The sequence below is a fragment of the Pseudorca crassidens genome, chromosome 17 (genome assembly GCF_039906515.1).
Source record: "Pseudorca crassidens isolate mPseCra1 chromosome 17, mPseCra1.hap1, whole genome shotgun sequence".
NCBI classification, from domain to species: domain Eukaryota; kingdom Metazoa; phylum Chordata; class Mammalia; order Artiodactyla; family Delphinidae; genus Pseudorca; species Pseudorca crassidens.
Genome location: NC_090312.1, coordinates 56437153 through 56453061, shown reverse-complemented (window position 1 = coordinate 56453061; position 15909 = coordinate 56437153). Strand labels below are relative to the sequence as shown.

The following is a 15909-nucleotide window of genomic DNA, read 5'->3' as shown; positions in this document are numbered from 1 at the left end:
TCAGAGACTTACCAAAGACAAGAGAGGGATAGTGTGCACAAAAAGAAGACACTATATGCAGATAGAAGAAAGAATTTTCATGGAGCTGTGTCACAACATACTTTAAGGAGATTTCTGCTAAAATCTTTTAGATGTGTATTTTCTAAATTGCAAAAATGGATATTACTTCATTGACATTTTGTGCTCTGGGCATGATATTAGGCTGAAAGTTCCTCTGCTCTTGATTGAATTTCTGTTTTCTGATGATTTGGAATTCTGTAAATTAGTAACTTTTAAAAACTTTACGTATTATTCTGTCTTCCTCTGCTAACTGTACTTACTGAGTTGCCAGTACTGTTGATGAAAGGTGAATAATTAAGAACTTAAAAGGCAACAATAGGGACTTCCCTGGTGGTGAAGTGGTTGAGACTCCACACTCCCAATGCCGGGGGCTGGAGTTCCATCCCTGGTCAGGGAACTAGATCCCACATGCATGTCTCAACTAAGAGTTCGCATGATACAACTAAGGAGCCTACGTGCCTCAACTAAGGAGCCAGTGAGCCTCAACTGAGGAGCCCTCAAGCCACAACTGAGGAGCCCACCTGCCACAACTAAGACCCAGTGCAACTAAATAAATACATATGTAAATAAATATTTTTTTTAAAAAGATATCTTCTTTAAAAAAAAGCACAATAATTGAAAAAAGAAACAACTTTATTTTATGTATATCTGTGACCTTTTAAAGTAAAACTTATCTGTAATTTTTTGGATTATAAGAAGGAACCATTTTTCAGATTGTCTTAGTTTGTTATCTTTTATTTTTGCTTTTTCATTGAAGGTGGGAACAGAGAAAAGATCCTCATGGTAGAACCTATTATGTGGATCATAACACTCGAACGACCACATGGGAGAGGCCACAACCTTTACCTCCAGGGTAATGTAGCATCTTATGCATCTTCAGTTGTGTTTTATACATGTAATTTTAAAAGTTTATTTAATACATTATAAAATGATTCATTCTACATGTTATGTTTCCTTGATTTGCTTTTGTGAGTAATGAATGTTCAGTAGATGAAATTTGTTACATTGTGTCTCTTTTACAGGTAGTCTGAAGGGCTTCCAAGAGATTGTCAAACATTGGCATGAGTTTACTGAGAGTAGTTGTAGAATTTTGATCCAATTTCAGTCCTTGTTATTTTTTAAGGAATGAAAGTCATATTTAGGATAGTTTATATGTATGGTTCTCCATAGATAGGGATCTAAACTATGCTATTGAATGACACTTACGTAATAAATATTAGTATCATTCAAAATTATTATCTAAAAGATTGCTGCAAGTAAAATTGTATTACATTATGACTAAAATAATAGAGGGTTTTAAATGAAAAAGCATTTCTGTTACATACTAAATAAAGTTTATGCTCTTAAGTGGTCATTCAAGGTCATTCACAAACTGTCTTTCCAGATGCAACTCAGGGTCCACCAATATAAAACATATTCAAAGTCCAGAAACTTCAGACAAGAACTATGTTATTTTTGTGAGATTGGTTGCTGAAAGGATACTGAAATCATATAAATTAATGACATAAATTGGCTTAAGGTGAACTAAACTGGAGGATGGGGAGAATTCTGGCTGGTAGAGAAGGGCATTCTGTTCTGAGGGGATATTAAAACAAAGGCATGACAGAATGAAACATATGACACATTTGGGGCCAGCAAGTAATTGATTTGGCTCTCATATGGGTCCCTTGAAAGACCTTAAGGGAGTTAAGGCTGAAATGGCGAATGGGTTCATTTTTATGCCATGCCAGAGAACGGTGATAGGTGGAACAGCATGGCTCGATCTGCACTTTAGTTCAGCAGCAGTGTAACCGTGAAAGGTAGGTTAAAAAGCTATATAAGTTGAGTTAAAACCCTTTACGTGGGCAGGAATGATAGAGGCAGATTGCTAGGTATACAGTAAACACTCAGTAAATGTTTATCAAAAAAAGAGGGAGAAAGTATAGTCATACTGTTACTGTTCAGTCTATGGCCTCTTTTTTAGACAGCCCTTAGAAATCATATAGGGAAGAAAGGGAAGGTAGTTTAGCTAAAATAGATAGCAAGTGTTACATGTTCATAATTTTTCTGAGGAGTATCAGTATTTACATTCTTTTAAACTTAGCTCTTGGACTTGATTTTTAAATTATTTAAGTGAAGTATTACCTAACTACTTTCCAGTTTCTTATAGTAAGAGATTATTCTTTATTTTCATTTTTACTATTGCTTATTTTATTTTTGGTAGTTGGGAAAGAAGAGTTGATGATCGGGGAAGAGTTTATTATGTAGATCATAACACCAGGACAACAACCTGGCAGCGGCCTACCATGGAATCTGTGCGGAATTTTGAACAGTGGCAGTCTCAGCGGAACCAACTGCAGGGAGCTATGCAACAGTTCAACCAACGATACCTCTACTCGGTAATTAGGAAATTATAAGATGTTAATACAGCTTTTCCTCCAGGCTTTTCCCTTTTCTATCTTCGTGATTTTTCTTAAATGTTATACATTACAAGGTATTTTTTAGTTGATCTTTAGTAAATAATTAGCATTTCCGATATACATAAGCAGTTTTTTTTTTTTTTTTTTTTTTTTTTTTTGCGGTATGCGGGCCTCTCACTGTTGTGGCCTCTCCCGTTGCGGAGCACAGGCTCCAGACGCGCAGGCTCAGCAGCCATGGCTCATGGGCCCAGCCGCTCCGCAGCATGTGGGATCCTCCCGGACCTGGGCACGAACCTGCGTCCCTTGCATCGGCAGGCGGACTCTCAACCACTGCGCCACCAGGGAAGCCCATACATAAGCACTTTTAAGATTTTTTTTTTTAATTCTAGTTTACTATCATAACTATACAATCAGGTTTTCTCCTTATTAAGTGGTAGTTTCATAAATGCAATTTCTTAATAAAATAACTTGTCGTTACCAGTTCCTAGTCTTCTACTTTTAGTTATAATCATTTGGTTTGCTTTAAACAAAACCAGTTACCTCCTGATTTTACTTAAGGCCAGTTTTGCATATTCCAGCTATTCTGATTCCCATTCCAGATTCTCAGAAATGCTTTCATCTGTTTTGGACCACCAAATATATATTCTTGGGATTGGGGGTAGTTTTGTTCCAAAAAAAATCTAATGCTGTCTGAAACTTTGACCAGTTGGTGATCATTTAGTGTCATAAGCAAACATCCATAAGAATGGGGGGTGGAGGGGACTTCTGTTAAATAGGTTTGATTGCAAGAAGTAGAAAATATAAATTTTAAATATTGGCATAGATAGTGTTTTGAGGCAACTTGAAACCCCAAAATGTAGAAAGGAATTAGGAAAGATACAAAAAGAAAACTCTTCAGAATCCTACCTCAGGATGACTCATTCAACTCCACTTTCTTTGGAGGTTAAATAATAAGTTCTCATTTGCAGGTTGATCCATTCTCCTGGTTGTCTATAGCCAACAGAGAGACAGTGGGCCAACTCAGCTTGCACAGCATCTTGTGCTGTAAATTTCTGGTTCTTTAGCAACTTATACAGAAGTCTGTGGTCAGGTTCCATTGTTAGCTGTATATAGTAAACAAATTATGTACTGTGTGTGTGTTTTGGTTGGACTTTGTTGTATGTATGAAAATCTTAGGGAAACAGGGCAGAATTAGGCAAGCTGTGTATCAGAAGTGTGTTCTACACATAACAGAACATCTTTAGCCAGATTGAGGTTTATTATCTAAATAATATTGAGTACAATTAAAAGTATCTATTAAAAGGTTATAAAATATTTATCAAGATACATACACTTTATCATTAAGAAATGATTTTTCAGGTAATGATTTTTATATTTGACATTCTTTAAAAATTGATGGTAAAATGTTTATATTTCCTTTTGAATGTATTTCTGGGTTGTAATAATGTATATGCATTACTGTATGTATGAATATATAAAAGCTATTAATACTAAGGTAAAAGTTTACTTCTATAAAGATAATTCTAGTGTTTAATATTTATTAATAGGCATTTGTTTTTTTGTTTTTTTAAATTTTTTTTAACATCTTTAAAGCAGTATAATTGCTTTACAATGCTGTGTTAGTTTCTGCTTTATAACAAAGTGAGTCAGTTATACATATACATATGTTCCCATATCTCTTCCCATTTGCGTCTCCCTCCCTCCCACCCTCCCTATCCCACTCCTCTAGGTGGTCACAAACCACCTAGCTGATCTCCCTGTGCTATGCGGCTGCTTCCCACTAGCTATCTGTTTTACGTTTGGTAGTGTATATGTCCATGCCACTCTCTCACTTTGTCACAGCTTACCCTTCCTCCTCCCCATATCCTCAAGTCCATGCTCTAGTAGGTCTGTGTCTTTATTCCCATCTTACCGCTAGGTTCTTCATGACATTTTTTTTTTTCCTAAGATTCCATATATATGTATTAGCATACAGTATTTGTTTTTCTCCTTCTGACTTACTTCACTTTGTATGACAGACAGAGGTCTATCCACCTCATTACAAATAACTCAGTTTTGTTTCTTTTTATGGCTGAGTAATATTCCATTGTATATATGTGCCACATCTTCTTTATCCATTTATCTGTTGATGGACACTAAGGTTGCTTCCATGTCCTGGCTATTGTCAATAGAGCTGCAATGAACATTTTGGTACATGACTCTTTTTGAATTATGGTTTTCTCAGGGTATATGCCCAGGAGTGGGATTGCTGGGTCATATGGTGGTTCTATTTGCAGTTTTTTAAGGAACCTCCGTACTGTTCTCCATAGTGGCTGTATCAATTTACATTCCCACCAACAGTGCAAGAGTGTTCCCTTTTCTCCACACCCTCTCCAGCATTTATTTTTTCTAGATTTTTTGTTGATGGCCATTCTGACCGGTGTGAGATGATATCTCATTGTAGTTTTGATTTGCATTTCTCTAATGATTAATGATGTTGAACATTCTTTCATGTGTTTGTTGGCAGTCTGTATATCTTCTTTGGAGAAATGTCTATTTAGGTCTTCTGCCTATTTTTGGATTGGGTTGTTTTTTTGTTATTGAGCTGCTTGTAGATTTTGGAGATTAATCCTTTGTCAGTTGTTTCATTTGCAAATACTTTCTCCCATTCTGAGGGTTTTCTTTTCACCTTGTTAATGGTTTCCTTTGCTGTGCAAAAGCTTTGAAGTTTCATTAGGTCCCATTTGTTTACTTTTGTTTTTATTTCCATTTTTCTAGGAGGTGGGTCAAAAAGGATCTTGCTGTGATTTATGTCATAGAGTGTTCTGCCTATGTTTTCCTCTAAGAGTTTGATAGTTTCTGGCCTTACATTTAGGTCTGTAATCCATTTTGAGCTTATTTTTGTGTATGGTGTTAGGGAGTGTTCTAATCTCATACTTTTACATGTACCTGTCCAGTTTTCCCAGCACCACTTATTGAAGAGGCTGTCTTTTCTCTACTATATATTCTTGCCTCCTTTATCAAAGATAAGGTGACCATATATGCGTGGGTTTATCTCTGGGCTTTCTATCCTGTTCCATTGATCTGTCTTTCCGTTTTTGTGCCAGTACCATACTGTCTTGATTACTGTAGCTTTGTAGTATAGTCTGAAGTCAGGGAGCCTGATTCCTCCATCTCCATTTTTCGTTCTCAAGGTTTCTTTGACTATTAGGGGTCTTTTGTGTTTCCATACAAATTGTGAAATGTTTTGTTCTAGTTCTGTGAAAAATGCCAGTGGTAGTTTGATAGGGATTGCATTGAATCTGTAGATTGCTTTGGGTAGTAGAGTCATTTTCACAATGTTGATTCTTCCAATCCAAGAACATGGTATATCTCTCCATCTATTTGTATCATCTTTAATTTCTTTCATCAGTGTCTTATAATTTTCTGCATACAGGTCTTTTGTCTCCTTAGGTAGGTTTATTCCTAGATATTTTATTCTTTTTGTTGCAGTGGTAAATGGGAGTGTTTTCTTAATTTCTCTTTCAGATTTTTCATCGTTAGTGTATAGGAATGCCAGAGATATCTGTGCATTAATTTTGTATCCTGCTGCTTTCCCAAATTCATTGATTAGCTCTAGTAGTTTTCTGGTAGCATCTTTAGGATACTTTATGTAGAGTATCATGTCATCTGCAAACAGTGACAGCTTTACTTCCTTTCCAATTTGGATTCCTTTTATTTCTTTTTCTTCTCTGATTGCTGTAGCTAAAACTTCCAAAACTATGTTGAATAATAGTGGCGAGAGTGGGCAACCTTGTCTTGTTCCTGATCTTAGTGGAAATGCTTTCAGTTTTTCACCATTGAGGATGATGTTTGCTGTGGGCTTGTCATATATGGCCTTTATTATGTTGAGGAAAGTTCCCTCTATGTCTACTTTCTGCAGGGTTTTTATCATAAATGGGTGTTGAATTTTGTCAAAAGCTTTCTCTGCATCTATTGAGATGATCATTTGGTTTTTCTCCTTCAATTTGTTAATATGGTGTATCACGTTGATTGATTTGTGTATATTGAAGAATCCTTGCATTTCTGGAATAAACCCCACTTGATCATGGGGTATGATTCTTTTAATGTGCTGTTGGATTCTGTTTGCTAGTATTTTGTTGAGGATATTCGCATCTATGTTCATCAGTGATATTGGCCTGTAGTTTTCTTTCTTTGTGACATTTTGTCTGGTTTTGGTATCAGGGTGATGGTGGCCTCGTAGAATGAGTTTGGGAGTGTTCTTCCCTCTGCTATATTTTGGAAGAGTTTGAGAAGGATAGGTGTTAGCTCTTCTCTAAATGTTTGATAGAATTCGCCTGTGAAGCCATCTGGTCCTGAGCTTTTGTTGAAAGATTTTTAATCACAGTTTCAATTTAGGTGCTTGTGATTGGTGTGTTCATATTTTCTATTTCTTCCTGGTTCAGTCTCGGCAGGTTGTGGAATTCTAAGAATTTGTCCATTTCTTCCAGGTTGTCTGTTTTATTGGCATAGAGTTGCTTGTAGTAGTCTCTCATGATCCTTTGTCTTTCTGCAGTGTCATTTGTTACTTCTCCTTTTTCATTTCTAATTCTGTTGATTTGAGTCTTCTCCCTTTTTTTCTTGATGAGTCTGGCTAATGGTTTATCAATTTTGTTTATCTTCTCAAAGAACCAGCTTTTAGTTTTATTGATCTTTGCTATTGTTTCCTTCATTTCTTTTTCATTTATTTCTGATCTTATTTTTATGATTTCTTTCCTTCTGCTAACTTTGGGGTTTTTTTGTTCTTCTTTCTCTGATTGTATTAGGTGCAAGGTTAGGTTGTTTATTTGAGATGTTTCCTGTTTCTTAAGGTAGGATTGTATTGCTATAAACTTCCCTCTTAGAACTGCTTTTGCTGCATTCCATAGGTATTGGGTGGTCGTGTCTCCATTGTCATTTGTTTCTACGTCTTTTTTGATTTCCTCTTTGATTTCTTCAGTGACCACTTCGTTATTAAGTAGTGTATTGTTTAGCCTCCACGTGTTTGTAATTTTTACAGATATTTTCATGTAAGTGATATCTAGTCTCATAGCGTTGTGGTCGGAAAAGATACTTGATACGATTTCAGTTTTCTTAAATTTACCAAGGCTTGACTTGTGACCCAAGATATAATCTATCCTAGAGAATGTTCCATGAGCACTTGAGAAAAATGTGTATTCTGCTGTTTTTGGATGGAATGTCCTATAAATATCAATTAAGTCCATCTTGTTTAATGTATCATTTAGAGCTTGTGTTTCCTTATTTATTTTCATTTTGAATGATCTGTCCATTGGTGAAAGTGGGGTATTAAAGTCCCCTACTATGATTGTGTTACTGTCGATTTCCCCTATTATGGCTGTTAGTGTTTGCCTTATGTATTGAGGTGATCCTATGTTGGGTGCATAAATATTTACAATTGTTATATCTTCTTCCATTGATCCCTTGATCATTATGTAGTGTCCTTCTTTGTCTCTTTTAGTAGTCTTTGTTTTAAAGTCTATTTTGTCTGATATGAGAATTGCTACTCCAGCTTTCTTTTTGTTTTTTTTCTGCGGTATGTGGGCCTCTCACTGTTGTGGCCTCTCCCGTTGCAGAGCACAGGCTCTGGACACGCAGGCTCAGCGGCCATGGCTCATGGGCCTAGCTGCTCCGTGGCATGTGGGATCCTCCCGGACCGGGGCACGAACTTGGGTCCCCTGCATCGGCAGGCAGACTCCCAACCACTACCCCACCAGGGAAGCCCTCCAGCTTTCTTTTGATTTCCATTTGCATGGAATATCTTTTTCCATCCCTTCACTTTCAGTCTGTATGTGTCCCTAGGTCTGAAGTGGGTCTCCTGTAGACAGCATATATATGGGTCTTGTTTTTGTATCCAGTCAGCCAGTCTGTGTCTTTTGGTGGGAGCATTTAATTCATTTATATTTAAGGTAATTATCGATATGTATGTTCCTATTCCCATAATACTTAATTGTTTTGGGTTTGTTATTGTAGGTCTTTTCCTTCTCTTGTGTTTCTTGCCTAGAGAAGTTCCTTTAGCATTTGTTGTAAAGCTGGTTTGGTGGTGCTGAACTCTTTCAGCTTTTGCTTGTCTGTAAAGGTTTTAATTTCTTCATCAAATCTGATTGAGAACCTTGCTGGGTAGAGTAATCTTGGTTGTAGGTTTTTCTTCTTCATCACTTTAAATATGTCCTGCCACTCCCTTCTGGCTTGCAGAGTTTCTGCTGAAAGATCATCTGTTAACCTTATGGGGATTCCCTTGTGTGTTATTTGTTGTTTTTCCCTTGCTGCTTTTAATATGTTTTCTTTGTATTTAATTTTTGATAGTTTGATTAATATGTGTCTTGGCATGTTTCTCCTTGGATTTATCCTGTATGGGACTCTCTGTGCTTCCTGAACTTGATTAACTATTTCCTTTCCCATATTAGGGAAGTTTTCAACTATAATCTCTTCAAATATTTTCTCAGTCCCTTTCTTTTTCTCTTCTTCTTCTGGGACTCCTATAATTTGAATGTTGGTGTGTTTAATGTTGTCTCAGAGGTCTCTGACACTGTCCTCAGTTCTTTTCATTCTTTTTTCTTTATTCTGCTCTGCAGTAGTTATTTCCACTGTTTTATCTTCCAGGTCACTTACCCATTCTCCTGTCTCAGTTATTCTGCTATTGATCCCTTCTATAGTATTTTTAATTTCATTTATTGTGTTGTTCATCATTGCTTGTTTCCTCTTTAGTTCTTCTAGGTCCTTGTTAAATGTTTCTTGCATTTTCTGTACTCTATTTCCAAGATTTTGGATCATCTTTACTATCATTATTCTGAATTATTTTTCAGGTAGACTCCCTATTTCCTCTTCATTTGTTAGGTCTGGTGGGTTTTTATCTTGCTCCTTCATCTGCTGTGTGTTTTTCTGTCTTCTCATTTTGCTTATCTTACTGTGTTTGGGGTCTCCTTTTTGCAGGCTGCAGGTTCGTAGTTCCCGTTGATTTTGGTGTCTGTCCCCAGTGGCTAAAGTGGGTTCAGTGGGTTGTGTAGGCTTCCTGGTGGAGGGGACTAGTGCCTGTGTTCTGGTGGATGAGGCTGGATCTTGTCTTTCTGGCGGGCAAGTCCACGTCTGGTGGTGTGTTTTGGGGTGTCTGTGGTCTTATTATGATTTTAGGCAGCCTCTCTGCTAATGGGTGGGGTTGTGTTCCTGTCTTGCTAGTTGTTTGCATAGGGTGTCCAGCACTGTAGCTTGCTGGTTGTTGAGTGAAGCTGGGTGCTGGTGTTGAGTTGGAGATCTCTGGGAGATTTTTGCCATTTGATATTATGTGGAGCTGTGAGGTCTCTTGTGGACCAGTGTCCTGAAGTTGGCTCTCCCACCTCAGAGGCACAGCACTGACTCCTGGCTGGAGCACCACGAGCCTTTCAGCCACATGGCTCAGGATAAAAGGGAGAAAAAGTTGAAAGAAAGAAAGAGTGAGGGGGGAGGGGGAGGGGGAGAGGGAGAGAAAGAAAGAAAGGGGATAAAAGAAAATAAAGTACGATAAAATAAAATAAAGTTACTAAAATAAAAATAAATTATTAAGAAAAAAAAGTTTTTAAGTAAAAAAAAAGAAACAGACGGACAGAACCCTAGGACAAATGGTGAAGGCAAAGCTATACAGACAAAATCTTACATAGAAACATACACATACCCATTCACTAAAAGAGAAAAAGGGGAAAAAATAATATATCTTGCTCTCAAAGTTCACCTCCTCAGTTTGGGATGATTCGTTGTCTATTCATGTATTCCACAGATGCAGGGTACATCAAGTTGATTGTGGAGCTTTAATCCGCTGCTTCTGAGGCTGCTGGGAGAGATTTCCCTTTCTCTTCTTTGTTCTCACAGCTCCCGGGGCTCAGCTTTGGATTTGGCCCCGCCTGTGCGTGTAGATCGCCTGAGGGCGTCTGTTCTTTGCTCAGACAGGACGGGGTTAAAGGAGCCGCTGGTTCGGGGGCTCTGGTTCCCTCAGGCCGGGGGGAGGGAGGGGTACGGATGCGGGGCGAGCCTGCGGCGGCAGAGGCCGCCGTGACATTGCACCAGCTGAGGCCCGCCGTGCGTTCTCCTGGGGAAGTTGTCCCTGGATCACGGAACCCTGGTGGGCTGCACAGGGTCCCGGCGGGGGAGGTGTGGAGAGTGACCTGTGCTCTCACACAGGCTTCTTGGTGGCGGCAGCAGCAGCCTTAGCGTCTCATGCCCGTCTCTGGGGTCCCCACTTTTAGCTGCGGCTCGTGCCCACCTCTGGAGCTCCTTTAAGCAGCGCTCCTTATCCCCTCTCCTCGCTCACCAGGAAACAAAGAGGGAAGAAAAAGTCCCTTGCCTCTTCGGCAGGTCCAGACTTTTCCCTGGACTCCCTCCCAGCTAGCCGTAGTGCACTAACCCCTTCAGGCTGTGTACACGCAGCCAGTCCTCTCCCTGCCCTCCGACCAAAGTCCGAAGTCCAAACCTCAGCTCCCAGCCCCCCGCCCGCCCCAGCGTGTGAGCAGAGAAGCCTCTGGGGCTGGTGAGTGCCGGTCTGCACGGATCCTCTGTGCGAGAATCTCTCCGCTTTGCCCTCCACACCCCTGTTGCTGTGCCCTCATCTGTGCCTCCGAAGCTCCCCCCCTCTCCCCCCCACCCCAGTCTCTGCCCACGAATGGGCTTCCTAGTGTGTGGAAACCTTTCCTCCTTCACGGCTCCCTCCCACTGGTGCAGGTCCCATCCCTATTCTTTTGTCTGTTTATTCTTTTTTCTTTTGCCCTACCCAGGTACGTGGGGGGTTTCTTGCCTTTTGGGAGGTCTGAGGTCTTCTGCCAGCGTTCAGTAGGTGTTCTATAGGAGCAGTTCCACGTGTAGATGTATTTCTGATGTATCTGTGGGGAGGAAGGTGATCTCTGCGTCTTACTCTTCCGCCATCTTCCTCCCAATCTAGGCATTTGTTTTAAAAAGAACTGTGATAATTATTTTATTTTTAAACAAATAATGTTACCTCATTTTAACACTACAATTTTCTTTCTTTTTTTTTTCTTCCATTTTTAAAGTCTTTATTTAATTCGTTACAGTATTGCTTCTGTTTTATGTTTTGGTTTTTTGGCGGCGAGTCATGTGGGATCCTAGCTCCCCGATCAGGGATCCAACCCACACCCCCTAACACTATAATTTTCTATATGCTCTTTTCTCATGTCATTTCACTCCTGTGGACTATTATGGAAGGGCTAAGAGATTAAAGTACTGATGTCGATATATTATTTCTAAATCATTTTAGAAAAACTATTAATTTTATCACTTAATTGACTCCTATTAATTCATGACAGTTTTAGGACTTTGTGTCTTGAAATTATTATATTCACATTCCTTTATCGTGTTTTTTAGAAAATTATTATAAAATGTGATTCTGCCAAGTGCTTAAGTTTATGCTTTTATATTAAAAACCTGTTTTTTAAATTTCTCCTCCCAACCCTTTTCTCCAATTAGGCTTCAATGTTAGCTGCAGAAAATGACCCATATGGGCCTTTGCCACCAGGCTGGGGTAAGCTAATATGTTGTTGGTAAAAATACCTGAAATGTATATATAACAAATAGTTATTAAATGCTACGCTCACTCTGTTTTCAGAAAAAAGAGTGGATTCAACAGACAGAGTTTACTTTGTGAATCATAACACAAAAACAACCCAGTGGGAGGATCCCAGAACTCAAGGGTATGTATATACTGCAGCCTTACTTAAGTGATCTTACACATGTCTGAAGATGAAATCAAGTAAACCTTGATTCAGACATTTTTAGCACCTAGAAAATGATCACCTTGTGACTGTAACTTTATCTTTTAGCCTACAGAATGAAGAACCCCTGCCAGAAGGCTGGGAAATTAGGTATACCCGGGAAGGCGTTAGGTACTTTGTTGATCATAACACAAGAACAACAACATTCAAAGATCCTCGCAATGGGAAGTCATCTGTGTAAGTGAAGTTCTTAAATGCTGTTTAATGAGGATATAAAGTTTCATTTCTAATTTAGCGTCAAGTTTAGCAACAAATTTTACTTTGTGTATTAAGAAAATCTACACAAGTAATACCCTAGTATACCTGCCTTTGCCCTACTTTATTACAGAATGGATTTGTGGCACATAATTCCTTAATAAGAACAATAGCAAATATTTAGTGATTACTATGTGCCAAGGATTCTTTTAAGCCCTTTATATAAATTAGCTTTTTATCTTCCAAAAATTCCTTGAGGTAGATACTGTTATTTTCCAAGTGTAGAAACAGGCTTAGGGAGCATAACTAACTTTTGCAAAATCATAACGGCAAGTAATGGAAGTGGTTTCAGACCAAGGCAGTCTGTCCACAGAGTGTGCTCTTAAGAGATGCAACGTCAGAGAATGAGACATTCAACAAAATTGAATTTTCCAGGTAAAAAATAGCTTAATTATTTGAAAGATCTCTCCTTCATCCTTACTCTTAGGTGTGATATCTTTGCATCACTAAGAAAATAGAAGCAGCCATAAAGTTTTTTACAAATTCCTACCATTACATCTATCTGCCTACCAGTATCTGTCTTCCCTCTTCGTTCTAAAGATGAACTGTCATTGTTCCTATCAAAGGCCAGTCCCTCTGGTGGCACACTAGATCTTCCCCCTCTTTTCCAATTAACTGCTCCATGAGTGATCATATTTCTGTCTTCCACCTTTCTCTGATGAATTATTCTCATCATCTATTAATTCTCTTAGATTGAAAATGAACAAGTAGAAAGCCATAACTTGTCAACTTATAAATCCATTCAGTGAAAATTCATTTTTATTGCCACCCTTTACAAGAAAACTAACTGAATGAGTTGTCTCTATATTGCTGTTTCTAATTTCTCTCTCAGACTGACAACAAGGAAGTTTCACTGACCCTGACCTTACTAAGGGTACCAGTGACCTCCACATAGTTGAGGGGTTGTTTTGCAGTTCTGTTTTGACACAATAAGGAGGATTTGACAAAAATTTCTCTCTCCTGGCAAAAGTATCAATAGTACAGGGACTCAACTTTCGTGATTTCCTTCTGCCTTTTTGGTCTTACTTCTTCCTCTGTTTTTTGGGGTCCTCCTTTTCTCTTTAGCCTGTTAACATTGAAGTACCCAGAGCTCTGTCCTTAGATCTCTTTCCTTTTTTGTCCGTGCTCATTCTCTTGGTGAATCTTATCCAGTGTCATGCTTTTAAAAAAATTTCTATATGCTGATGACTCACAAATGTTATCTCTAGCTTTTCACTTTTCACTTGAAATTTTGTTTCATATATTCAGCTGCTTACTTGATAACTCTGTTCATAACTTTTTCCTGATAACTGCCGTCAATCAGGCTTGTTCTGCCTGGGCTATTTCCATCTCAGTTGAAGGCAACTCTTAGGTGTGCTTGAGCCAGAAATCTTGGAATTATCCTCGACTGCTCTTTCTCTCTTACCTCACATACAGTCCATCAAGAATTCTAGTTACCACACCTTCAGAAGGTATCCAGGACCAGCTGTGTCTCGCCACATCCACTGCCACCACTTTGGTCCAAGCTACCATGCTCTCTCACTTGGAGTGGTGCCTCTTAAGTATTGCTCTGCTTTCTACCCACACCTCATGTAATACTATTCTCCATAAAGCAGCAAGACTTTTTAATTTTTTTCTTTTAATTTAAGTAAAAAGTTATTCCTTTGCAGAAAACCCTTCAGTGGGTTCCGTCTCAATCAGAGTGAAAAGCAAAGTACTTACAGTGGCCTCCAAGCCCTTATGGCATCTGACCCCTATTACCTCTTCAACCTCATCTCTGATATTTCTTCTCATTCACTCTGCTTCAGCTTCCCTGGCCACTTAGCTGTACCTCAGACATCTGAGGCTTCCACATCTCGGCTTTCATTTCCTCTGCTTGGTATGCTCTTTCCCTCAATATTATCTATATGGCTTATGCCCACCATGTTTTTGCTCAAATAGTGCTTTATCTGTGAACACTACTCTGTTTACCCTTTTCACAATTTAAAAATTCTTCCCTACTTCACTCCTTGTCCTTTTTTTTTTTTGCGGTACGCGGGCCTGTCACTGCCGCGGCCTCTCCCGCCGCGGAGCACAGGCTCCGGTCACGCAGGCTCAGCAGCCATGGCTCACGGGCCCAGCCGCTCCGTGGCAGGTGGGATCTTCCCGGACCGGAGCACGAACCCGTATCCCCTGCATCGGCAGGCGGACTCTCAACCACTGTGCCACCAGGGAAGCCCCACTACTTGTCCTTTTTACACTACCTTTTCTTCCTTCTTGAGGAGCAGGAGTAGTGAGATATTTATCCCCTTCTAACACTGAATGTATATTGATAGTATACTTATTCATTCTATTTCTTGTCTATCTCCTTCACTAGTACATAGGCTGCACAAAACAGGTATTTTAGTCTGTTTTATTAACCAATAATACTCTCACTATCTAGAATAGTGCCAGATACATACTGTGCATTCTGTAAATATTTGTTGAATGAATTCACTTGAACCTGACAACAAAAGAGAACATTTTCCATCCATTCCAAAATGTTCCCTAAGACTCTGAAAGTTCTTTATGCTTCTCTCTTGTGACTAGTCTCAATGTGACTAGAACCTATCCCTACATGCCACCCACCCTGCTTCTTCCCTCGCTGACTAGCTGAACTGGGTGACTGGATATCACTTCTTCCTAGGAACTCAATTTTGCTTTGCTTACTCTCTCCAGCAATATTTGTTTCGATTTCAGATTAGTTTTAAGATGTGGTAGAATTTCCTTTCGTGTCTCTTCTATCTAGAGCCTTTCTCCTCCTTGGATTTAAGGGTTGTCAAGAAGCTTTTTTTGAAATAGTCAGGGGGGCTTCCCTGGTGGCGCAGTGGTTGAGAGTCCGCCTGCCGATTCACGGGACACGGGTTCGTGCCCCGGTCCGGGAAGATCCCACATGCCGCGGAGCGGCTAGGTCCATGAGCCATGGCCACGGGGCCTGTGCTCCGCAACGGGAGAGGCAACAGCAGTGAGAGGCCCACGTACCACAAAAAAAAAAAAAAATAGTCAGTAGCAGACTTTAGTATTTTATTTAACTAACTTCTTTTTTTTTTTAAATAACATAGCTTTTTATTTTTGCAATCTAATATATGGTTGAAATCTAAAATGTGGCTGAAACCATGACCTCCCAAAAAGTGTAGAAAAAGCAACATATACCATCCACAGACAATTCCTGTTGCCAGTCCTGGTGTTACAACAAAATTCAATTTTATATTTTTATATTGTGGGTATCATGCCTACATGATGACATGTATCATGCCTGTTGGTTTTTTCCTCCCCCGCAATCTACATTCCTGCAAATCCTAATGTCAGTTTATTTTTGTTTTCTAATAAAAATCTCAATATGTTAGTGAGAATTAACCCTTTTTTTTTTAGTCCAAGGCTTTTATTGAGCACATTATTATAATTTTTTAATCATTAAAGATCTAAAACCT

The 15909-nt window shown here is 39.1% G+C and overlaps 1 protein-coding gene across 2 annotated transcripts in view; it reads left to right on the top strand.

Moving 5' to 3' along the window:
• The window catches only part of WWP1 (WW domain containing E3 ubiquitin protein ligase 1), a 112333-nt gene that overhangs the window by 68498 nt on the left and 27926 nt on the right, over positions 1-15909 (top strand). For both annotated transcript variants that reach the window (XM_067711936.1, XM_067711937.1), the window contains exons 10-14: positions 818-913; positions 2264-2438; positions 11922-11976; positions 12061-12145; positions 12275-12403. In XM_067711936.1, coding sequence (XP_067568037.1) covers positions 818-913; positions 2264-2438; positions 11922-11976; positions 12061-12145; positions 12275-12403 — 540 coding nt within the window. The remainder of the gene's footprint in view (positions 1-817; positions 914-2263; positions 2439-11921; positions 11977-12060; positions 12146-12274; positions 12404-15909) is intronic.